This window comes from Patiria miniata, unplaced genomic scaffold (genome assembly GCF_015706575.1).
Source record: "Patiria miniata isolate m_02_andy unplaced genomic scaffold, ASM1570657v1 HiC_scaffold_7, whole genome shotgun sequence".
Lineage (NCBI taxonomy): Eukaryota > Metazoa > Echinodermata > Asteroidea > Valvatida > Asterinidae > Patiria > Patiria miniata.
The window spans coordinates 21,161,641-21,188,406 of NW_024037074.1; the positions used below are offsets into that span (position 1 = coordinate 21,161,641).

Consider the following 26,766-nt stretch of genomic DNA (forward strand, 5'->3'; position numbering starts at 1 on the left):
AAAGGTTAGAGCCACCAAACTTATTCCTGCATATTATGTCTTCCGAGTTGAAGTTTGGGTATTTTTTTCTTTTCTGACATACATGTATGGGTTATTCTATAAATTTAGGATCCAAAGTGTGATATTTTTTTCTGTCCCTGTTACTGCTGGACTTTATAATTTGTCTTTTAGGTCTTACTAAAAAAATGACACCAAATTTTTTTTGGTGGGTAGTTTGCTTTACATCACTCTTGGAGGAGTCATTAAGGAATGCATTCAGAATTTATAAAATCCTAAATGTCAGATGTAACGGGGACAGGAAAAACAGTCCACCCCAAATGTATCGAATGACCTATATATACAGGACAGCAAGATTGGTTATTTTAATTGAGCTAAATGCTTTAATGCTAAGATGTGATACAAGGACAGTGAGGGAATTTATGCTGCTGTGCCATCATCTGTGTTAAAAAGCAACTAGCTATGGACACTACCGGTACTACTACTAATAAACATGTAATCATCATGGTGCATGTACTTCAGCTTAAAATCAACACAAATTATCAAAATATATATTATTTGGTAAACTGCATGAGAAAAAAGGGGTTCATTCACTTAAATTGTATAAAAAAATAAACATGCAAACTACATGTACGCAATCTTTGATTAAATTGACATGGATTAGTTTGACCAATAGTAGTGGTCAGATTTCATCCAAGCTGAAATATTAACCTGCCCCACATATTGAGGCTTCACGCCTGTAGCCTCCTTCTAGCTTTTTTGTAAGTCGATATGACCTACTGGCATTTTTTGTTCACAGTTTCTCAGAGGATCAGCTATCAGTAGTGGTGCCAGGATGGCGGGTGCTGGGCACAATAGTGCAGTGACGCTCATACATAATGACCAGATTTGGATGCGTTTGATAGACTAGACTTACAGGAATCGGATTCATCATAGTCATCATCATCATCATCAGCATCATCTCTTTATTCCATCCTCTTGGAAGTAGCCAAGGATGCAAGAAGGTACAGGAGGAGCAAGAAGAGGTTGTAAAACCAGCAAATCTACTTGAATAATTGATCACTATTAGATAGCTTACATTGTATCATATTATTGCTGTTGAAGGGGATCAAACAGACCTTAATGGGTCTTTTGTGTCCCTAGAACTCATTTGAGGGAAGGAGGAATAAAAATACTAAATAAAAAAACTTGTCAATCAAAACAACCTGGGCTGTCTGGGTATGTGTTAACTCATAAATGATCTGAATTAAAAAAAGGAAGGAAAAAATGGTTGAGCCACCCCAACTGGTGCATGTTCGTACATAGACCCAAGTACTTAACTTCTTGCTTGGTAAGAATAGAGACTCAATGCCTAAGGGCTGGCTTCGTGACCATGACTAAGGCTTGCAGTATTCAACTCAGTCAAAGGCTATTTACGTCTGTGGAATGGAGACCCATAAAGGAAAGAAAAGAAAGAACCACAAAACTAGCGGTCGATCTAAGCCGAGGGATAAAACTGGAGCACACACGCACAGAAGAAAAGGTCCTGTGTTACTGCCTTCACATCTACTGCAGCCGCTGTACTTAAGATGGTTCTCATTAACCTTAAAATGCCCAATGTTCTGCATGTCTGCACAAGTTGACCTATATTTTATTGCTGCTATTTGACAATGAATAGTCTTGCACCGCTGAAAAGTGATACATGACCCAGTTTGACATCAATTCTTGAAAGAGGTTGTCAGCAAGTGGCGCCATGGCATCTGACATAATGACCTGGTCTTGCCACATCTGATAAGTCTTACACAGCACCATGCCACCACTAAGTCTTGACCAATAATAGCCAGCACTGCAAACCATTTCATTCACAATGTGTATGACACCTTGCTGTGAAATAATACCTCACAAATAAATGTCAGCTGGGGTTGGAAAAGCCTGCAGTGCATGGCTGATACGTCTTGGGAATATGATTTGATAGAAACAAATTAAAATCAAAATCAAATACAGCTGATACCTTTGTATTGATGGACCTTCTCAAGTAATTAACAGCATGGGATATTTTTTTTTAAAAAGGGACAGGGAAGGGATGAAGGGATGAAGAACAAAATTGAAATAGAAGTAGAGATATGAAAAAAGGAGGGGTGCAGATGTGGGAAAGGAGAAAGGAAGGAGAGGATGTGCCACTCAAGGCTACCAGAATAGAACGTTCTAGTTTTGGAGGTATATTCAATATGATGCATGCTGGATATCCTGGTAATCCACAATGGAACTCACAGTTTTGCCCTGGATTCGTTTATAAGCAAATTATGCAAATGCAAATTTGCATGAGTTGAACAAATTTCAACTCCAGTCCGGCAAATTGCGCAAAGAATGTATCATGCCTTCAAATTTGCTTCTTATTTGCGTTCGCATGAAGTATGAACTGGACTTATCATCATATCACTTAAAAACAAAAACAAAGACAAAAACTGAAAGCTGGTACATGTACATACATGCTTTTTGGGTGTGGCACCCCGAAAAATAGATTTTCAAATTGAATTGATAATTTTCTAGCATTACAAGTTAATGAGCTTTTGAATGAGAGATCGAACGAACAAAAATTGGCCCACGACAAGTAATCAATTAATTAATTTCAACTTTTGAATTAGGAGCGTCCCACCCCTAATTCAGTTCTGAAGCCAGCGGCACCTAGTGTGCGCATGCGCTTTGCGACAGTGCAGTTTATGAATAACTCAACAGCACATATTTATACGTACGTATGTACACTGTATAGTGTATTATCGTATTGCGACCACATAACCATGGAAGGACCACGTAAAACAAGAATTGGAAAACCATGGGTTCTGCAATCCAGTGAGAGGAAAAGATGCAAAAGTAGCAGAGATTTTGAAAGAACGTAGGAGTGTGGCGCAGCATACATGTAGGCCTACCAATGATTGCAGAGCTTTGTTGCAGACCGGCCATGATCATCCTGTAGCTAGGATCGCATCGGACCAGGCCAAAACAAATCGCTTGATCACCATTAACATACATGTATGAGAGCTGATACGTCACTGGATATGAATATTTAAAGCATTTTGCTCAAAACTTTCTGAACTGCCGCACGCTATTTAAAACCACTTTTTAAAACTGAATAAAGGCCTGCAAATGCAAACAAGCAAATTTGAAAGTTTCAAAAAGCACGTACCGGTAAATACCAGCTTTAATAAAATAAAAAAGAAAATCCAAACTCAAATTTTGAGTAGGACCAAAAAAATCGAACAAACAAACAACCCTACAAACAGAAAAATCAAAAATAAATAAATGAATACAACAAACCAACAAAGAAAACTCCAGAACAAACATGAAAATGATCAAAATACTATCAAACTAAACCCATAATATTTATATAAAATACATTGTTTATGAAATTTGTGCAAACTTAAATTAAATGTTACAATATGAGATAATCTATTCAACCCAGCCATGATCAAATTAAAATTCTGAGAAATTTAATAAGCCTAGATATTTTCCACTCAATGTAGGTTAATCGTTTTACCATCTCCATAAGTATGTTTTGGTAGTAACGTCTAGCTACACGCACAGGCGCGCAACACTGATCGGTTTGGATTGCACATTGCGTGACTAGAAACCAGGTCAGACTCATGCTGAGCTTTGCGCGATTGAATACCACAACATGATCTATTTAGGCGTCAGGATGCACCTAAGGCTATCCTTGTATGTGTGTCTGATGGCTGTGGCTCATTGGATAACAGAGTAGCAAGACCTTTAGCTCACTAAGGAGGCTTAGAAAAAGTGGGGATGTGGCCTACTTCTTACAGCAGAAGGAATGAAAGTGGATTGGACAATGGCTGCACTTTGCTGGCTTTTGTGTCTGGTCTTAACACTGGCTAATCACAGACTGTACTTTGACTGAGAAGTCACGGCCACACTGGAAGATTGAAAATAGGTCAGGTACAATGAACAGACGTTCAGGTAATAATACGTCCATGGCTGCCGAATTAGACTTCGCAGCTGGATTATATCACGCCTCCCAATTATGAAGGATGGTCACGAGGGGGGATAATCATCTGCCAAAAGGGGAGCTAGACTTGTTACATGATTGGGAAACAGTTCAGGGGTAAACTGCTTCCATGCTCCAATTAGTACTGCTCTATTTATAAAAAAGCCGCCATCCAGTAGAGTATTAATCAGGATGCACTCTCAAGATCATCAAAGCATGCTGATTAATAGGTCAAGCATGGTAACACCATCCATGCTCTATTTAAGATGGGGTCTATATATTCATATTTCATTGCATCCATTGGACTACCACCATAGTGTAATTGTTACATGTACGACCCATCACCAGTACATGATACACTATTTCCTCCAACCAGGTTTTTGATAATAACCAGATACAAATGCTTGCATAAAATTATTTGACATCAATGAAGTCAGGTCAAAGTAAAGCATTTGGGAAACTCACTATTCTACCGTACATGTATTCCATCCTTAATAATGTAAAAGAAAAAAATGTTGCCAGTTAACAATTATAAGTGACTGCTTTTTATGACTTTCTGTACATGCACATGGACACTAGTCATGAAGTTGTATCAGATCGCAATGTTTAAATAATTTTTTTAGAACATTAGCCTACTCAGGAAAGGGCAAAATGAACAAGAACATCTGAACAAAATACATGGCTTCTTTGTCGGTATGTTTAGAAGGATTAAATTATTTAAGTAAGTGGGAGCACTGGGTTTGTCAGTATAAATGTACCAAATGTGTAATGCAAAGAGACAAATACAGTTCCATTTGCGTGTTTGTCCAGATGTGCATGGTGTAGTTAGTAATCCATTAGTGGAAAAGGTAACATCCACGAAATAATCGGCAGAGAATCTGGGGGCTGCCAAGGGCTTCGAAGCAACATATTATGGTGTACATTGTATGTTACATGTCTGCATGAAGCTACCCTATAAAAGACCAATTTCTTTTGTTCTATATATTATAAACCTTTTAATTAATGACACCTGTATATGGTAAAATCTCAGGAATTTCAGATTTCAAAGGGATCATTTTTAGAAATCCTGAAATCTGGATTACTCATGACAAATCTCAATCCTGCATTAAGAAAGAAGCAACCCAGAAAAAAACCCCAAGTAATTTGTCACAAAACAAATCATTCATAAAAGATTAAGAATTTATTTGATGTTGACCACAATGACTTGTTAAGATTATTTTTAAAAAATAGTCTTGTTAAATAACTCTTTGACAAAAAGAACTTCATTTCCTAATTGATGCATTTAAATCAATGCCCAATGCCATCAAGCTGATAGATAAGCTCATTGTCTCTAGTAGGCCTGCTTCATTGTGAGCCAATTGCTGTTCATGTAATGTCTTAAGGTTTACGATTGGAACATGTTATTGTTTATCGTTAGTAGCATAGTTCAATCCAAACAGCCTGTACTTTCTCTTTGACAAAGCAAGACCTACATGTCCATGCAGTGTCACACTGCATGTATCTTTCCCCTTACTGACATACGGTAGGTATGTATTGTTCTGGTTTCCATCTATCATTGCATCTGTCCTTTCAAATATTTTGATTGCCAGGACTGGAGACTATGATTCAATTTCTAAGAGTTCGATGTTGACTGATATGAACCACTGTGAGCTTGAATAGATGACAATATGGCCGTGCGAATGTGACATTAAACAGTAGAGATTACTGCTGAGTGAAACATGTCTTTTATTTCATTTAATGAGCATTAAAGAGCCTGCATTGAGGATGCACAATTATCATTTGAATACTCAACTATACAAATGTACTAATTAGAAATGAGATGAATGTTTTTCATTGACAGTATACGTGGCAAAGAATGTGTACATGCTGCCTAATGGGAGACTTTGGAGACATTGGCCGCAGCAAACACACTGGTCCTTTACCCATTGTTTGCATCATATTGAGCATGCATGCTTTAGCTAAAAAAATTACGTAAACAATTGAAAAGGACCTGTTTGTTTGCTGCCACCAATGTCTCAAAAGTCTCCCGTTACTGCACTGTGTACAGCATGCCTTGTCAATGTGTTCATCAGCTAAGAAATAAGCCTGTTTTTGGATGGAAAGCCAACAATACTTAATGTATTCATTTGATGTATTCATGTCCTTTTCTTCATATCATTTTTAAATTAAATCAAGAAAGGACTTGCAAAGAAAGTATATTTGAATTCGGTTTCATACCTCTCATTCTTTCAAAGATATGGCCCACTGCTATGACAATCAGGCCTTGGGTAGTGGGTTGGGGAGATGGGGTTAGGGGTGGTGGGATGGGGGCGTTGGTGCTTCAAGTAAAGAATTACAATGTCACCCTTCCAAATCCAATCCTCTTCCTCCAACACAACTTGATCCATAGCATGGTGATCAATGCAGAAAGATACTGAACAATAGTGCTGATAAATCCAGCCAGACTTTGACTAAAAAGAGCAAATGCCCCTGCGGTTGTTCTTGTTTTGTGTAAAGGGACCAAGCAAGTGCTGGCTCACAAGAAGGCACAAGTAAATGAGAGCGTATGATGCATTAGCAGAGAGCCCGAGTGTGACAGTAACTCCTGGCGCTTGAGTCTGAGTTGCCTCAATGAGCTGTGACAGCCTAATGACGCTGCCCTACTTACTGCAGGATGCAGATCTTAATGGAGCTAACACACTGGTACATTGTCTGGGGCTGTGGGTAATTCTAGCTGTGGTGGTAGAGGAGGGGGAGGGAAAAGGTGTTGATGAGAAAGGGAAGGGGGTTGAATATGCTGTGCAGTACATCTTTTGTGTATTTGTTGCTTGATAAGATGACAAATGAAATAACATGATAATTGGTGAAGGAGAGACAGAATCAAGGTATTAAATTGAAATCATTATGGGGTAAGGAACTAAGGTTCTATCAAATCCAAATAAAATGCATTTTTTGCCTCAAATTTTGTTTATGTAGGCCCTACGGTGTTCTTACTATACAATGTAGTACATGGAGAATTGAAATTCACAATAAAGTACTGGATACTGTTCGTGAACAAATATTGAAGGTATCTTCTTACTGATTGACCCGATATTGTGGCATATTTCCTAATGGTTGCAGGGCCCTGTGATTTTCCTCAAGTAGCTAAATAATCCATGGCACTCAGGTGAGTGGTTGCACTGTTGTGACCAGCCAACTATAGACAATAACTTGCCGTGGGTGATGAAGCAGACACGAAATGATTCATCATTCTTTTTTCTTCAATATAACATTACGGATACTTCACTGAAAATTACTTACGGAAGGTAGCCCTGCTGACATATTGAGGCTAATGCATTACATCTTTTTTCAATGTTTATTGTAAGATGGTGACAGAAGACTCGAGATTTGTTCCCCACTCTGTTTCACTTATTCTGCATATCTTTTGTTTTACTGTGAATACATAATATTGAAGATCACAGCCATTTATAAATGCTTGTGTCACTATCAGCAATGAAATTAATATGTTCAAGAAGCCAGTACTGATGAAAATACAAACTCTTCCCTCGTGTGATGCAACAATACCACTAGTGTCGTTTCTCAGTAAGACCATGGAGGAGACCCTGCCAACATTGATCTAGTCAGTTTTGATTGGTTGGCATGGGCAGGCCAAAACCTGAGGGATGGGGGATTGCTGAGGAGGATTGCTGGGTGTTTGCTCCGACAAGGTGCACATTTGTTAAGTATTTTTTTTAATTGAGTAAATAGGCTAATCTATTTACCTTCTCAACTACCTATTAAAAGATGGCATTTCTCCCTCAACCAATCCCCAAAAAACACTTTTTAGAAACTGAAAAGTAGGAATGAACCATTTAAACAACGTGTTCAGTAAGTGTGTGTTCGTACACATTTGACTTATCAGAGTTGTGTGTACGAGTTCAAGTGAGGTGCACCCTGAACTTGAAATCCTGCATACAGGCCTGCACCCGATTTCATCAAACTCTTTGTAACTTACGTTGCATCGCAGTGTTGCGACGCTTCGTATCCCTACGATGCGTCGCAGCTGCGACGCGTCCTGCGATCCATTTCACAAAACACGTCGTAGTGCGATGCGTCGTATGTGTATTTATAGCACAACTCGGTGACTGTTTTATGTATTTAGTCAGCGTACAGAAAAAAGTTGTCTGATATTCAACAAAGAGTCGTCGGATCTCAGCTTGAAATTTGTTAAAACGTAAAACAAAATGGTGGTCGTGCGATGCAATTTTGAAGGAAAACAAGCTCTCAGTGGACTGTATAGCTACTTTGAAATTTCAACTGCAATATTCCAGTCTAATTCATAATTATTCAATGAATTTTCTATTTACAACTTTACACACATTGTCTCGGTATTATATTCTCGTTTATGTAATGTTTATGGCATTAAACTGGCTAAGAAAGGGACTCTTCTTATTTTGCGGGGACCACTAGACACATCGTAACTTGCGACGTGTTTTAAGCCGTTGTCAAGGAACTTACGACGCGTTCAACACATCGCAACCTTCGTAAAAAGGATGATACGATGCGTCGCGTCGCGACGCGTCACAGCGCTTCATGAAATCGGGTGCTGGTGGGCTTTGTATAAATTAGCATGCACATCAGGCGTTGCCAGGACGGGGAATCAAGCAAAGGAATCTTGCCCACATTGTAATCATATTTGGCTGTTATGCCACATTCTGAACCAACAGCTATGTCGTAGACAGATTACAAGCTTTGTTTGAGAGAAATATGGGGTTAACTAGTCAAAAAATATGAGATTGCGCAATACCCCTTGATACACGTCAATGCGCCTGGCGGCGGGATAGGGGTTGGGGTAGTTTTGACCCAGGAAAAACGTGACCCGCGTAAGAAAATATCTTATAAATAAAAAAAAATGATGTCATGATGACGTCATCACGTGACACATGACGTCATAGTCAATAAACATATTTTGAAGGCATATATCTCCTGAACTACATGACTGATTGGGCTAAAAGTCTGTATGTACCTAGACCGGGATGCGTTATAGATGAACATTGTAGTGGCGTCATGATGACGTCATCATGTGACATATGACGTCAAAGTAAAGTTGCATATTTTGGAGGCTAAATACTTATGATTGGAAAAATGGTTTCGCAAAATTGTGCACAATTTCTGTTGATATGACTACATGCGACATGCGACAAGTTCCATTCGGTTGACAAACATAGTTTCTACCTAAACCTCAATATGATATTGATCACAATATCAGTCATGTCATGATGACGTCATCAGATAAGAATTAATAGACATTCAATCCAATCTGCATTTTTACACATGTCTTTGAACCATTTGATTTGGCAACTTTCGACTTCACATCTATTATCTCCCGTTAGTGTATAACATGACATAAAAAACACAATAGCGAGCCAGCCATAATTATGTTTGTCAACAAACATACATCTAGTCTTTTTGGCTTTTCCGCTTTTCCGCATAGTTGCCGAAAAGCCTTTCTTTTTGCACTGGTTTTTCTTTCTTCTTCTTCTTGTCGCCTAAACCCCATAGACTTTGTACACGTCTTTTCTCAACGCCACTTTTTGCATGAATCTTTGTCATACATCATTCAAAGTCAGCATAGGCATAGTCCTTATAGCATAGTTGTCTCCCGAAGAGTGACGTCATCATGACGTCATCATTTAATCTGTGAAAATCAGTGTAAAATTAGCTGTGAGAGACCCGTGTAAAATCAGCCGTGAGAGATCCGAACTTGACGTTTGCGGGAATTGATAGAATAATCCAGGATCTTCATTTTATCTCGTTTGAGCAAAATCACGTGACCCTTCCTTCCTTAACTGGAAGTAATTCGAAGTGCCTTATACTTTTTGCCTTATACTGTGGCTAGGTTGTTCTTTACAAAAAAAATTCTGGTGACGTCATAACATGTTAGAGCGCCCTCTAGCGGCAGGTTTACACCGTCTGCAAATGGTGCCTGACTGACTATTCCGTGCAAAATATGGGAGCCCAGAAAGGCCACATAAAAAAAGCTTATCCTCGATCGTAACCCCATCTAGAAACACGTTAAAATTGTGCAGCAGCAGGATTCCAGTCGAACCAGTGAGTTTGGTGGTTTTGAGACATCATCTTACATTGAAAAAAAAAACTTTTTAATTTTGCCGACGCGCATGGCTATGGCGACGCGCGCGCATACCAGAAACAGAGCCTTTTTTGGCCTAATAATCGTTTACTTCGTTTCGTGTGAATAAAAAGGAGTAAATGCTTCAGATTTCAAACATGCACTTGTCATTTACAAGGCTGGGTTGGGGCAACCTTGAAATGATAAAGCAAAATAATTCTGCGCAAAAATTATTGCATTTATTAAAGTTCATAAAGTACAAATGATACCATGTTGGTATGAATAAAACATGGCATTTGCTTTTACTACCACTTTTGAAGCATTTACTCGCATCTGTATGAATGAAAATTAAGCAAACACTTTTACTAAAAACCAGTTGCTCTCGAGTAAATGGCCTGCAAAATGTAAAGCTTTACACGTTTATAAGTTTGGAGAAAATAAAACTATCGTAACCGAAACGGAAAGCGGCACCGAGAGGGGTCACGTGCTGGAGGACAGATAAAAAAAAAGTGCACCAAACGTGACGAACGCAATGCCGTTTAAGCGCACAATGCGCTGTGCATCGGCACCCATGGTCTACATGTGGATTGGGTTTTCAGTCCCTACCTGATTCCATGGGTTTTCCCCGGACTATTCTTCTGGGGTTTTCCTCCCACCTCTAAAACTGTAATTTCTTCTCATTGTCTTCTCTCTACAGGTTTTTTTTTTGAGGGTTTGCGAGCTACAGTGCCTGGAGCATGCACATTTGAGGAATCCATGGTTTCATTACCAGAAATAAGAAAAACTTATTTATCGTTTACTTTGTTTTGTATGAATATAAAGGAGTAAATGCTTCAGATTTCAAATATGCACTTGTCATTCACAAGGCTGGGTTGGGGCAACCTTGAAATTATAAAGCAAAATAATTTTGCGCAAAAATTACTGCATTTATTAAAGTTCATAAAGTACACAAATGATACCATGTTGGTATGAATAAAACACGGCATTTGCTTTTTCTACCAATTTTGAAGCATTTACTCGCATCTGTATGAATGAAAATTAAGCAAACACTTTTACTAAAAACCATTTGCTGAAATCTGAAAATAATTACTTTTCACCTTTAAGCTTTTGCTACACTATAAGCGTTTACTTCATTTCTTATGAATAAAAAGGAGTAAATACTTCAGATTTCAAATATTTACTTGTCATATTTCAAGGTTGGGTTGGGGCTACCTTGAAAATATAAAATCACATAATTCTGCGCAAAAATTACTGCATTAATTATTGTTAATCGCGTAAAAGTACAAATAATACCATACGGTAGTTCGTATGAATATAAACTGGCATTTGCAATACTCCCAACTGTATGAATAAAAATTAATCAAAGGCTTTTACTGAAAACCATTTGTTCTTGAGTAAATGGCCTGCAAAATGTAAAGCTTTACGCGTTAATAAGTTTGCAGAAAATAAAACTATCGTAACCGAAACGGAAAGCGGCACCGGGGAGGGTCGAGTGCTGGAGGACAGATACAAAAAAGCGCACCAAACAACTCTAAAACTGTAATTTCTTCTCACTGTCTTCTCTCTACAAGTTTTTTTTGGGGGTTTGCGAGCTACAGTGCCTGGGGCATGCACTTTTGAGGAATCCTTGGTTTCATTACCAGAAAAAAAATATTTATCGTTTACTTCGTTTCGTATGAATAAAAAGGAGTAAATGCTTCAGATTTCAAATATGCACTTGTCATTCACAAGGCTGGGTTGGGGCAACCTTGAAATTATAAAGCAAATAATTCTGCGCAAAAACTACAGCATCTATTATACCTTAATCGCGAAAAATTAATATTAACAAAGTTCATAAAGTACAAATGATACCATGTTCGTATGAATAAAACATGGCATTTGCTTTTACTTCCAATTTTGAAGCATTTACTCGCATCTGTATAAATGAAAATTAAGCAAACACTTTTACTAAAAACCATTTGCTAATATCTGAAAATAATGAGTTTTTTACATTTTAGCTTTTGCTACACTATAAGCCTTTACTTCGTTTCATATGAATATAAAAGGAGTAAATGCTTCAGATTTCAAATATGTACTTGTCATATTTCTGAAGTCATTTATCTACAGAACTGTAAGTCCGATTGGGTTGAAACTTGGTATGTGGCTAGACCGGGATGTGTTATAGGTAAGCCATATCTCACGAACACAACATGCAAAGTTAACAATTCTTTTTGTATTTGGTTTGTAAGGTAATAGTGGGGGGGGGGGGGGGCGTGATATTTCTATATTGCGAGATACATACATGTCTTACCATGCTGGTGTCATTGTCTATGCTGGGAGTTCTCCCTCTATCTCTGGAGGAGCTCTGAGCTGCTGCAACCTTTCTGCTTATTGAATGACATGTTTTGCTGTGACCTAATGTAATTGCTTGGCACATTTGATCTGAAAGACAACCACAAGAGAGATAATTATCAAATATAGTTGAACTAACAAGAGGACTTTGAAAGATTCAGTTCACAACGTCCAGTATGTACACAATCACGGTTGCTTTTTTATTGAAAGTACTCATCATATATTACTATGACAGAAGAGGTTGTGGTTAAGGTTTGACTGACAGATCAAACTGTGACAGAAAAATAGCTATGTATCAGAATTGGCATCATCAGTTAAAAACATAAAACTAATTCCAAAGCAAGGAAACAAACGAACACTCTGAACACTGTAAAAGAGCATCAAACCAAACATTCATTGAAAGAATGCTGGAATGCTCTGTAATTTGTCAGTGTTAATATTAAATAGGAAAATGTGGCCCAAAGATTGTATCTTGTACATGAACCTTTGCTTGCATTGGAAATGCTTTTACTAATCCTACTCTGTTTCAATCTGCCAGTCAGGATGTTAAGTTTTGCAACATGAATGGATACACAATGTCCTCTATCTATCAGAGGCTTCCTCCCTCATTAGGAAACGCTGCGGTGTAAATCAGGGTTATTAGGTCTACAGGTCCCTAGGTCATGATGCTAGTGGCCGGTACCCATATCTCACCCATATAATGGACAAGCTGATTTACCCGATCATAGATCGGGTAGGGCGTATTTGTGTTGGGGTTGAAAGTGTGGGGAGTTAAATGTAAATGGGGGATTTAGTTGAGACGACATGTAGCTATAGAAAAGCAATTTACGGTGACGCGATCTGAGGCAATTTCTGACCACGTACGATATAGTAAAACAAAAGATCATCTTTTAAACATCATTTTCGAGTTTGGAGTCATTGAATCAGCTGTTCTGAGCAAAAGAATATTATAGTAGGCTACAATTTTTATTCGGGGAAGAAAAAGTGGGGGTAGGAAACCAAACGATATTGCCCGCTTTAAAATGTTGGGGTGGGGGTCCCCCGTCCTCCACCGATTGACGCCGCGCCCATGATAATTATGTACCATGGCATGTATAACTGTCTGTAAATTTTCCCGTTGGTCTGTTGCATTTTGTGAGGCAGTCGCGTTTGTTAATGTGGGAAAACTGAGTTGAAAGACTTACCGTTTAGTACACAGGCGAAGGCTGATTGTACTGTTTTGACAATAAATCATAATGCCTTAATGGAATAAAACGTGAAGGTGGCATTTGCAATAGAAATGTTGAGTGTGTTACCATAAAATTACATAGTCTGAATCATGGAGGAAGGTCATTATGAAGGTACAGTATTGGACTCTTCAACAAACGTAAACTTGAACTTCTTACAATTTGCGAGACCTGCGAGGAAAAAGTCGATTTAACTATTTTATTCAAGTTGGCATGGTTCAACCATAATATAAGCAAGGCCAACTTAAACAGCCAACAACCGCCAATATTATTATTTATGCACTCTTCGTTATTCCAACCCAACATAGTTCAAAGATCACAATATTTGAAGCAATGCATCGATCCCTCGTTGATTTACCCGATCATAGATCGGGTAGGGCGTAGAGTTGGGGATGAAAATGTGGGGAGATGAATGTAATTGGGGGATTTAGTTGAGAAGACATGCAGTTATAGAAAAGCAATTTCTGTGGTGCGATCTGAGGCAATTTCTGACCACTAAAACAATTTTTTTTTTTAGCAAAAGATCATCTTTTAAACATCATTTTCGAGTTTGGTGTCATTGAATCAGCTATTCTGAGTAATAGAATCATTATACATGTAGTAGCTACAATTTTTATTCGGGGAAGAAAAGTGGGGGGGGGGGGAGGGGACCAAAAAAGTCTCCACCGCTTTAAAATGGGGGTGGGGGGGGGGGGTGGGGGGGTGGAGGGGTTCCCCGTCCCCCACCGATTGACGCCCATGATAATTATGTACCATGGCAACAGTCTGTAAATGTTCCTGTTGGTCTGTTAAATTGGCATTTTGTGAGGCAGTGGCATTTGTGAGAAAACGTACTTGAAAGGCTTGCCGTAGTACACAGGCGAAGGCTGATTAGGAAGGTCATAATTAAGTTTCAGTATATTGGACTCTTCAACAAACGTAAACTTGAACGTCTTACAATTTGCGAGACTGTCTGCGAGGAACTTGTCGAGTCAACTGTTATTCAACTTGGGTCAACCATCTATATAAGAGCACATTTTACTCGGCCTCCGAGAAATGTTTGCTCCTGAAACGATCTGAGACCGCGGTCTTTCGCGACGCCAAAATCGCTCCACGTCCGTGGAAAAATGTGGAGGGTGTCTTCCGCCGGATCGGACATATTTTCGTTGATTTTTTGTGTGACTGCGTTTAAGATCGCGATGTTTGAAGCAATGCATCGATCCTTCGTTGATCCCAGACAGGCCCCCGAAATTATAACGCAACACTGTGGCGGGCAGCGAACTCACAACGCTCAGCCTTGGTGGAAGCATGGAGCTGTGTTAACACACGATGGAAGCAACAGAGCACTATACACGTCACTCACATGCTTGTGCTTCAAATCATGCAAATAGCGAGCACCGTAGACCCAACCTCGTTTCCAGGGTGTGGAGCAGGCTGCAGTACGCGTTGCCATCGACAGTTTTGCATAGCCCGGAAATACTACGCAGTGTAGACTTTCGATTGGTCAGACCGCGCAAGGCATACTTAATGTGTAGTCCTTCTGAGTATTCGTTGCACTCGGCGCAGGGGCGGCAAGCGAAGCATATGAAAGAATAGGGGTACTCGGTGGCCACGCACCATGGAGAAAAAATATTTTACCAAGGTCACCCCATCCACAATTTGGTGAACGCTTTTGCAGAACGGCTGAGTAGAACCGTAAACGAAACCCCTACGTTGACCTCGCTGACCTCGCACAGTCTAGACTCGCAGAAAAGCCAGCACAGGGGGCGGCCAGGCAGTCAACGTGAAAGCGCACATGACGGCAAATTCCTGTGCAAAATGCAGTCACGAAAAATAGACGAAAAGGATCGCCGGTCCGTACGGGAAAATCAGGACGACCCGAAGTGTCCGACCCGGTGGAAGACACCCTCCGTATTTTTCCACGGACGTGGAGCGATTTTGGCGCAGCGGGAGCCCGCGGTCTCGGATCCTTTGATGAGCAAACATCGTCTCGGAGGCCGAGTTAAACTCTCTCTTATATATATAGATGACCTACATGTAATTCATCAGGTCATGGCTACCAGTAATATACCTAACTGACTAGTCAAAACCTACATGTACAATGTAGTGAGTGGCTTAAATTGGCAGATTGCTCCTCATACAGCTGTTAAAAAAAAGTGAAGTGACTGATAGTGTGACAAGTTTGAAAATACCAGTACCGGTACACCATCATTATGTGGATGAATCTATATGCTACACATGAAAAAGTGGAAATCCACCTTGAAAACTACATGTACCATTTTCCTTATTGAGTAGTTATGGTTATGAGTGAATAGTCTCTTTTTACTACGTACACATAACTTGTAAATAATGGACCACTCTAAGCACTACTCATTTTCAGTTGAGCACATGAGTCTCAGTTAGGAGAACCCACACCTCATTGAATCATCAAAAGTCACATCACATTTGGCTTGACCCATTCACAGCAACTAGGCCCCTAACCTGTTTTTAGTCTGGAGTCTGTTCGATCACACGTTATCCCTACAATAGGCAGAAAACAGGCCAATCAATCAATATTGGAGAAAAATCTCCAATATTGATTGATGCGGTTGAGTAACTGTACTTACAATGTAAACTATCTAAAAAATTTGAGATTTAATTTTGTAATTCTGGAGCTACATGTATAGCAATATCTAAACTTACGCAAATAACCTTGGATTCACGTCTGTTTAAATATCCCCAATACGGCGTCATTACACCGCCCTTGATTGTTTATAAATACAGCGTATTTAGGATTTTCAAAATTAATTGGGCCTTAATTATGATAGTTAAGTGCTTTGAACTGACAAGCTGCCTGCATGTACATGTATTTGCCAAGTTGCAATTTTCCATTTATAATTAAAAAAAGGGCCAGGAATGCACACGTGCATGTACAGTTTTTAATAAAACATCCCAAATGTAAGGACATTGAAACTACCGGTAGTACTTAAAAAATGAATTGATCCATTGAAATGACTCTTTTTGGATCACCACTATTCATGTAATGAACACTTCCATATTCAGTGATGTCATGTTAGCAAGAGTTTCAGTGTGAAAACCCTGGACATTCCCCCCCCCCCCTTTTTTTGGGAGAGGACAGTAGACAATTATTTTTGAAGAACAGTACGTATCAGCAAACCAGGGAGAAACTTCAACTCTTACCATTGTGGAATTGTGGGGTCATGGCTTGTAAACAAATCCCTTAACAAAAAGATGAGTGCCATGAGGGAAGGCACAGCTATGCTGCCTTCAGGTATGTTTGGACAACAGCATGCACAATGAAAATAACAGGGGAAAATACAATAAATTAGTTTGTGCGAGAATTTCTCCAATTAATTTTAACAGGTTTTTCTTTTTTTAAGATTTCTTTTAAAAATATTAATAATAATTATAATTTAAACATGTATATTGCGCCCTTTATATTATAATGATCAAAAACACATACAAGTGACTACTTTTCATATAGAGCAGACAAGAAAAGACAAGACAAGACACGAGCAAGAGGTAATGAGAAGAGGCATGGATAGTTGCACAACAAAACATTCAATGGAACGTGACAGACTGCATTTATATGAATAGACAGCCACTTATTTCCTTGATTGAAAATGTGCTTTATCCTTAATGAACTACATTCAAATGATGGTCAACAAGGGTGAAGTTTGGCAAACCATGACACAATACATCTGGCACTCATTCAACGAATGCTCCCAACAATAAAATGCTGATGTAACATTTTACAAGACAGAGAAAAGAAACCGTATTGTGCTATAGCTGCAAGCATATTATAAGTGAAGTCACTTTGTGTGGTTTCTTTGACTACAACTCTCTACATCCATAAATCACTTCTTCCTCTGGGAACGATGCCTTGGTAATCATTTCAGCATACTCATTGGCAGAATAACTGCCGATCAAATGTCATTTCAGGTTTTAGGGGACAGCTTAACTTTTGCCACTCTATTCAGGTCTCAGAAGAAAAACGTTCAAATTGCAGCAAAATTGGTTAATAATGTAATGCTAACTTATAAATGTTTGTCAATGTTATAAAACATTGATAAATATCCAGTCTTTGTCACAGTCAGTCAAGTCAGAAAAGAAAAGAAGTTTTCCAGGGAAGACAAAATATATTACCAAGTCAAATCCAATCATGATCTTTCTGTGACAAACTCTCACAGAGTTTCTAGTTTCTGTATGATGCTTGCTTTGAAGCACTATCTTTGATAACACCATGGAGTTATTAAACCAAGCAGATTGGCGGCATAATTTTCCTCACATGTAGAAGAGTGCATGACCTACATGTACCGTACATGTTTTCTCTGGGTTCTTTTCCAATGAACTTTGTAAAAGTAAAAGGGGATTTGTTTCCTGTGCTTTCTTTGTCTGGTCTGTTTAATGTTTCAGCAAAACAGCACTTACAGATGAGTAACAATAGTAAGAATGCCAATTTTAAGACAAGGGTTTTTGAGATATACAATAAATGTACAAGTACATCTACAATGCATTGGTCCACATCACTGCTATACTATAAAGTGTGTGTGTTCACAAGTTTCTCAAGAGTTGATTGCACACAAAGCCACCTCCCCAGCAGAGCAGGCGGGGCAAAGCCAGTCAGTTGCCGTGTCACGCGTTGCTGGTCGCATTTCTCATCCACACTGCTACGCGAGGCTAGCGAACGATGGCCATAAATGGGTAAGGCTTCAGAAAATTTGTGATTTTCATGCCAATCCGCAACAGATCCATACAAACAAAGCTGTGTTAGGTAGTAAAAGACCTACCTCATATATCTATCAAGGTATTGTTTTCACACAAAAAAAAAAGGATTTCGATGCATTTTGACGATATTCTTTCGCGGACAAATCAACGATGAAAGTCTCTCAAATGTTGAAGTAATCAAAGGGAAGAATGAACCTTTATCTACAAGAAATCTTGTGAACGTCATGTTGTAAATATCTTAAGAAAGCCGTGTACACCTGATGTTTCCAACAACCTCCATTATTACAACTCGAAAAGATGGTCGCCATTGTTTAACAAGCCAGAAACTTGTGACCCCAATAGAAATGAACGCCCACTGATTAGTCGAGCATTCAGATGGCCTGCTTAATATTCATAAGTCATTCATTGCACATTCGCGTGTGATATTCACAATTTTGTTTTGGCCTACGTACGTACGTGAGCATTACAGTAACACGCGATAAGATTGCAAATCGATGAAATCTTGCAAGTCTTCATTTTTCTACCGGCGAGTTGGACCAAAAATATAAATGGCTCATGCACGTGTTTCACTTGTAAAGGAAGCGTACACTATCCTCTACCTACTGAAACTTGCCATTTCTTTCGGCCTTTTTTAAGAATTGAATGTACACCTAAAAACAATCGGCCCTAGCTTTTGTGGCTATAAAGTATGATTTTTGTTTGACGTGCCATAACAACACTTTCGTCAACAATTTCGTCAAAAGCGGTAATATTTGGTATCAAAATAAAGCACACGATTCCATGCGTGCGTGACCCCGGGACAAGAAACTGAGGTCAAACAGGGCTCTGCGAGTGACATGGCCACCGACTGAAGCCTCATAGCCAATATTGGTATCCTGATGGGCATACAAGTGTCACACACATAGAGCACCATCTACGCAGGTACTCAGCAAAGTCCACTTCTGGATGGACCATATCCTCAATGACCACCGCTCCGAACATTTCTTTTGCATCAACAGCAGAAGACATCATAGGGGCAGGACAGTAGTGTGAGCAGACACTCTTTTAAACTGGACACTTGTTGGCATCACACGTAATTTGCCATTCTAGACAAGGTTATGATAGCAAATTAATTAATAAATGTACAAGCAAAAGCAAACTTGCAGTCATTTATTCAATTAAGATATCCCACTATACTTTGTATTTCCTGGCAAGACTTTGTGATAGCCAATCACCAACCACTATCAGCATTGACTAGTCTTAGTTCAGACATGATGGGCATGACATGTGAGCTCAAGAAACAGTTCTATTCTTAGACCTTTCTCATAATCCACTTAACAAGATATCCCACTACAAATGGACCAGATGTACTTTTCTACAGCGGCCTGAACACTTAAAACTTGGCTGGAAATAAAATCAGAGATTTTCAAAATATACTAAACAGAAGGCTCCTCAATAAAGACAGCACCTTGTTTGGCTCTGCAACAGGATTTGTAGAGTCAGAATAAAGGAAGCTACAGGCAGAGCTGACACATCCCCAGACTCCCTGAGGAACCAGGAGAAAAGTCAGACGATTTATAATAGAACAGTGATGCCATGCTCTACAAAGTACAACCACGACCCCATACATAATCACAGTAGAGGCCGCAGGGGTTAAGGCTACATGAATGTGTACATGTAGGTTACAACATGGCGTAAATAGTTCATGAAAATGCTGATGGATACAACAGGCACACAATGACACCTGACAAAGTACGACCCAGTCACTTGTTTTCCCTTCAATTTGTCGCCCTAGGGATTTGAATGGGAGCTTTGCCCCATAATATTGTTTTGATTCTGAAAAAATCATAAATGTTTTAATTTGTAGAATAAAATGTATTTGAGGATTCCACTTGAGTTGTACATTACTGACCCTAGACAGCATTGATTTGTCCTGTAAAGAAAATGCATGCTGACCACAATACAAACTCCCATGGTTGCCTAATAGTCATTGTGACAACCATCCCTGAATGCCCTATGGCAGGCCCCCAATTCCACCTCTGAACATCTTATTTGTTGCTACTGAACAATGCTCTATTGAGAAAGCCTCCCACCTCTTGTGCCTGCATAAACGTTAACACCAAGTTTCCCTTTAGTTGAAAAAAAGATTGGTGCCCGAGAGTATGAACATATAGGTCAGGTCAGTTGTGAAGAAGGAAATAAGTGAAGGTACAGTGGGAGTGCAGGTGTGCTCCCTCCCCCTTTCACTCTGATGTTTGGCCAGGGAATCAGGGCTCTGCTTTGACAGTTCATTGCTTTTCAATTGAAAGAAAGAAACAAGACTGTTGTGGTTTGGTAGCAGAACCAGGAAGATCAAGTTACAGGATAAGAAAAATCTGCTCTGGGTCCAAACTCCATGTGGAGGGAGGTACTTTTCTGTACATAAACAGGGCCCTTTGTCAGAAATTCAGAATGGTGTGTTTTCTGTTTGTTTGGTGGGTTTTTTTTGGGGGGGGGGGGGTGGTTAATTTCATACATTTACAACAGAAATACACATAGATTGAAAACCTGCAAGTTGATGAAGGGATGACACAAGGTCTAAACTGTTCTGTGCTGGTAGTCTTGTTTACCTAAATGTAACATCATTTAAAGAAGTATGAAAAGGGAATTAAAACACTGAAACAAATCTAATGTGATAAACATAAATAATATAAACATTTCAAAAGACACAGCTGAAGATCCTTGCAACTACAGGAGCCCTGTTTATAACTGTGGCCAATGATAATGGGTAAAGCTTTAAAATAAAATAATTTTACCGTCAAAACACTAACTTCATCCATCATTACTTGTGGTTTAAATCACAACAGAAAAACAATGTGTACATTTTTCCAAAATCTCATGGGAAATTTTCATGTCTCGAAAGATTATTGGGCAATCCCATAAATCACAAGGGAAACTGAATTTCTGTTGAACACTGTGGTAAACAGGGTGTACATCATACTGTTAGTGCACACCTGGGAAAATGCAGCATAATGACAGATTATAAAACTTCCTTCTGGCTTTATATGTAGACCTACTGTAAATGTTTCATTTTGAAAGGCTGAAAACCTATGATCATTTTTGTCCTCAAAGTTATGAGGTACCGGTACATGTAACTGAGTGAGAAGGTTTGCAGAGTTGTAATGACTCGAATCAATGATTCGACTCGAGTCCGACTCGAGTCACAATTTTTGGTGACTCAACTCGAGTCCTTAAGGGCAAATGACTCGACTCGAATCGAGTCACTGCGAGCAAATGACTCGACTCGACTCGAGTCCCTCATCAGAATGACTCGACTCGACTCGAGGAAGGCTAATAAGACTCGAGTCCCAAAAATAAAAGCAAAACCTTGCGAAAAATATTTGCAATGACTTATGCAGGTGCCGGTTTTTGTTCAAGTCACATTAGAATGTTCGCAAATAATGTATACATATACATACGCGGTTTGATGTGTCCCCATTAGTTGAATGGCAATCAGCTGGCACCCCCTTTTTATTTTCATTAAGAGTCAAATGTGGTGTCACCACATGAAGTAGCCCAAATGTAAAATTAAAAAGCCAAAAAAGTGACTTTCTCTCTTGTGTTTATTTATTGTATAGTGTTCAAATATTTGTGACTTGAATTGACTCGAGCTAAATACTTGACTCGACTCGACTACACACTGTGACTCGACTCGACTCGACCTTCCTGACCTTATGACTCTATTCGACTCAAGTCACTTCTTTAAAACGGCTCGACTCGACTTGAGTCACAAAAATCAGTGACTCGTTACAACTCTGAAGGTTTGTGGCACTCTGGCATAAACAGTTTATGAAATTCTCTTTCCAGTAGTGAAAGATTCTTTTGAAAGGATCTTTTCGTGTCTTTTGATTGAGTAGAAATCTTTAAAGTTTTCTTCCAAAATCATGTTTTACAATGTGACCTTGGTAGTGTAAAGTGCTGTTATGCCTGACCGCATATTCTCACTGAAATCTTTAGCATGTTTCAGGCCATATGTTTTCATAAAGAACAAATAAATGAAGACCATCAGGAATTAGGATGTGCAACAAAAACGAGTGAGTCTACGTGCTGTGACTTTTAGGAAATTATAATATTTTGAAGTCTTCTATCTGTTTTGTTTTCCAATAAAAAAGTCATGATCACATGTAAATGACAACAATTTAAACAACTAAACAACCTTGAGAATTGCTTTGTTGAAACAATGATGTTAGTATCACACGTAAAGGAGTATCACCTACATGTACATGTATCAACACGTTTACTTGCTCTATTATGGGCAGAAGAAATTACATTTAACAAGTCCGGATTCCTATAAACCCAGTACCCGGTATGTACAGTTTGTATACTGTATTTATTTTTATGCACATGCACATGTATTACTCTCACAAAACAAGTACTGATAGTACATGTACTTGTTACTCAAAACATTTAAAGAATTAAAAAAAAAAAAAAAAAATACTTTGCATTTTGCAACTCTGCATGAAGCAACTGTACGATAAAAAAGAAAACAAAACCACTGTGAATGTGTTTCCTATGTCTGATTTGTTTCCCTAGGCAGTCTTTCTTGCTGTTTCCCTCTTGAGGACCTATACCTTTTACGGTGGACTCATCATTATACAGTTGGCCACCACATGGGGGATGGTGGCTTAAGTCCATCTTCTAGCTTTCTGCGGGCATCCCCCATGAGTAAGCCAGCCAGAGCTTGAGTAATGGAGCACTGTGACTTCACAGACCTGTGTGAGTGCCACTGTCTAGCGTCCTATATAGATTGTCTACAGGCCACACTGGTACAGTTTCTGGACAGAAATGAGGCTAGGTAATTGCTGGCACCGATTCCCACTCATGAGGATGATTTGGGGCAACTGCTCTGGATTTGGAAAGGGAGGGGGAGAGGGAAGGAGACTGTTGCTGAATAAAGGCCACTGACCAAGATGACATGCACATCCAGACTGTCCCAGTTGTCCTGTGTAGTGCTGTATAGATAGACACTGATAAATTTCAATACATAAACCTACCTGTATTTATTAAAGAGTGCATTCTTTACATGAGGTGTCTAATACTCCTTCCTCCAAACCAATTCATAAATGCCTGGTTCATACCCGGTACTTCATCGAAATGTGATTGTGAGGCAAATTTGACATCAAATATCTACGCCCATTAAAATAAATTCACAGTGCCGGACGTACATTTTGGACAATTCAACAGTCTGCATAATTATAATTTTCATAAAGTGGATTTTACTTCTGATAAAATGTATCAGTTGGTTACTTCAATGATTTAAACAAAAATGAATCTTCAACTTATTGGCTGTAGTAGAAATCACCTCGAAACACCATGGTGTCGGACGTTCTCAGACATACTTTTTTTGTAGTATACCCATTTTCAGTTGCAAGTATCAGCTGAATTTTTGAACATTGCTACAAATACAATATCTTTCAATAAAATACCACACTAATGGGCCCAAAAGTGTGACATTTGAGAAGACCTTTTGAGTTTTGATAATAAAACTAGGATCTTGGTCTCTCAATTTTTGCTGTAAACATTGCAAGCTTTGAACAAATATCCTCACCAGCAAAGGATATAACTGGCTGGTATTTTAGAAAATACGGTGAATATTGTATTTAAAAGTGTTACGTACATAACGAAGGACAGACGTTTTAGATAAAAGTCACAAAGTAGGCCTACCGTAAGCATTACATTTAATGATCCCCTAATGTTGTCTGATTTACCCTGGAGGAATGCCATCAGTCAAAACCTAGAAAACTCAGAGTCAATGTGAAGAATTATTTCAAATTTTATAATCAGGATTTATACATGTTCGTATGAACAGACTGGACATTTGTCACAAAATGTCTGTCCCTGTTCGTACATAGCCCTAAGTATAACTTTGAAGCCAGTGCAAAAACTGTTGCATTTTCGCTTGATAATAATGTAAATGGGTTGATACTGTCAAATGAAAGTGCCTATTAGAAACCCTTTTCCTTGCAGTGTGTCTGTCCATGCTACGTACGTATAACACAGAAAAAGATCTGTTATTTTCTCAAATATAAAAGATATCATCTCTTGTATTTTCTTGTTGTAGTCGATTTCAACTTAGCAAGGTATAGGAAAAAACTAAAGAAACACTAGCTCATCTTTTACCCTTTATATATGCAACATCCATAAACTTACATGTATCTAATTGGCCCATTAGCATGGAATTGCCCATATTTCATTTGTGGCAGCTGGACCATTTTGAAATGTTGGCATTGAGGTTTATAATTCTAGGGAATTGCCATTGAGTTATGTGTTATCAATTTGAGTGACTTTGTTGAGTGAGTATTGGTAGTGACAGAACATGCAAAGTCATAATTCACATGACAGATGTACATGTACGGTACCGGTACTCTTTCTCTGACGTCCTTTATTGACAGATACAAATCTTTAGTTTGCACTGAATGAATACAAGTTAGGAATTGTGCCTAATTGACGCCTAGCTTGCTACATGTCTTTGGCTTTCTGTTAACCAAATTTTGCATAAGTTGTGTTTATTTTAACAAAAGTGTTAATGTCTGCAAGGCAAATTTATTCAAGTCATGTCAAGTAGCTATTCATTTCTTTTAAAAGTCAAGTCAAGTCTCAAGTAAAACAAAATTAGAAATTTGAGTTGGACTCGAGTCCGAGTCAGTGACTCGAGTCAACAACACTGACAAATACTGATTCTACTATATGTACACATGGGGGATGTCTCTATAGTCCGAAGTACCATTGGTCCAACATCCCATTGGGCCGACGTCCCATTGGTCCGAAGTCCCATTGGTCCGATGGCCAATTGCTCTATACGTTCCATTGGTATAAATGTCCAATTGGTCCGAAGTCCCATTGGTCCGAAGTCCCATTGGTTAGACGCCCCATAGGATTAGGGTCAGGGTTAGGGGTAGGGGTAGGGGTAGGGTCAGTCAACCTGAACCAGTGGTTACACAGTATTATGTTTCATCGGACCAATGGTACTTCGGACTATTGAGAGGTAACCGTACACGTGTATGAAACAAGGTTGTAATTATACTAACAACCTTAACAGATGACAGCTACAAAACATATATCATTCAATACCAGAATTTGTTGTCAGACACACCTATAGACCAAATTTCAACTAGACCATTGCAAATGATCAACAAAGGCCAAGTCAAGTTACATACATATACAGGTATGTACCATTTACATGTAATTTGGTACGGAAATCAACTCTGCCTCTGGAACATTGTAGTAAGGCCAAAAAAGATTCTGCTTCCAATTACTGGTAGAGGGCCATTCAGAATAGTCAATGTCGTCAACAACTCCTTATATGGAGATTGGCGCACCTCGCCCGTACTGCGCGATGTGGCGCTGAATTCAGCTGTGCCGGTGCGTTGTGAATTTAGGACTATGAAATACTGACTTACTGGCAGTATTACGCACACCTACCGGTACATGAGGATTGTGAACGTTTGACCAATAAAATGGTAAAAGTCATTGGACTTCATAGGAGTTCAAATTTCATATGACAATGGAAAAGTGCTTAAGACCAGCCAGCCGATCTTTATCAACCGTTTAAAACCGACCATGTGACTGTCTCTCAACCAATAGGAATGGGTAAACTGTCTTAGGTATTTATGAATGATCATTAAAAAGGTCAAACAATTATTTTCTTTGATCATTCATTTTTAAGCAGAGACCTGTATATGTACATGTATGTATTTCTTCGATTTTATTTCACTTCACTAAAAGGAAAAAAAAAACGTCTGCAGTTTCCTATTACAACCAAAATATAGTACGGTAGCTGCCAGCTTTACCACAAGTGATCTTGCTCCAAAGTCCTACACCAATTGTCCGGATTTCAAGTAAATAAGACGGCAATATTGTATTTCCACTGACTCTTATCGGTTTGATATCTAAACCTGAAAGGGTCACATCACGTTATCTGGTCAGACATTTCTTCTGTTTGCAAAGGTTTGTGTGCTCTTTGATTGGGTACACATGTTTTGTGTAGACAGTGTTTACTGTAACTACCGACTTCAATGTGAACTGATTTTAATAAACTGAGTGAGTAAATTATAAAAGTTTTATAGCTTTGCGTACTGTCACACTGTCTTTATTATGTAGTGCCTGGGCCTTCATGTAAAAACATTCAATAACAGACAATAAATGTAAGGAATAAAGTAACTCTTTTATTGAGTTAAAGAGTACGACACTACTACTAGTGCTATAGTCTGAGTCCTCGTGTCCAAGTTCTAGTATTCAAATCCGGGTCAGAGTGACAGAGTCCTAACATGTTTGACAGATTTTATCAAAAATGGACTAATTGTAAAGAGTAAAGTATGGTACTGTCACATTCTCTGCCATGATGTCCATCCAGTGCCAAACTTAGTATCTACATTGTACATGTTCACAACTCTTTTAATTTTTTTTTTAAATTTAGATTC

The 26,766-nt window shown here is 38.8% G+C and overlaps 1 protein-coding gene across 7 annotated transcripts in view; it reads right to left on the reverse strand.

Annotated features, from left to right (window-relative positions):
• LOC119744406 (nuclear hormone receptor E75-like) overlaps positions 1 to 26,766 on the reverse strand; it is a 95,470-nt gene that overhangs the window by 20,197 nt on the left and 48,507 nt on the right. For 6 of the 7 annotated variants that reach the window (XM_038220324.1, XM_038220325.1, XM_038220326.1 and 3 more), the window contains one exon: positions 12,346 to 12,485. In XM_038220324.1, coding sequence (XP_038076252.1) covers positions 12,346 to 12,485 — 140 coding nt within the window. The remainder of the gene's footprint in view (positions 1 to 12,345; positions 12,486 to 26,766) is intronic. The other variant, XM_038220329.1, reaches the window with a different exon arrangement.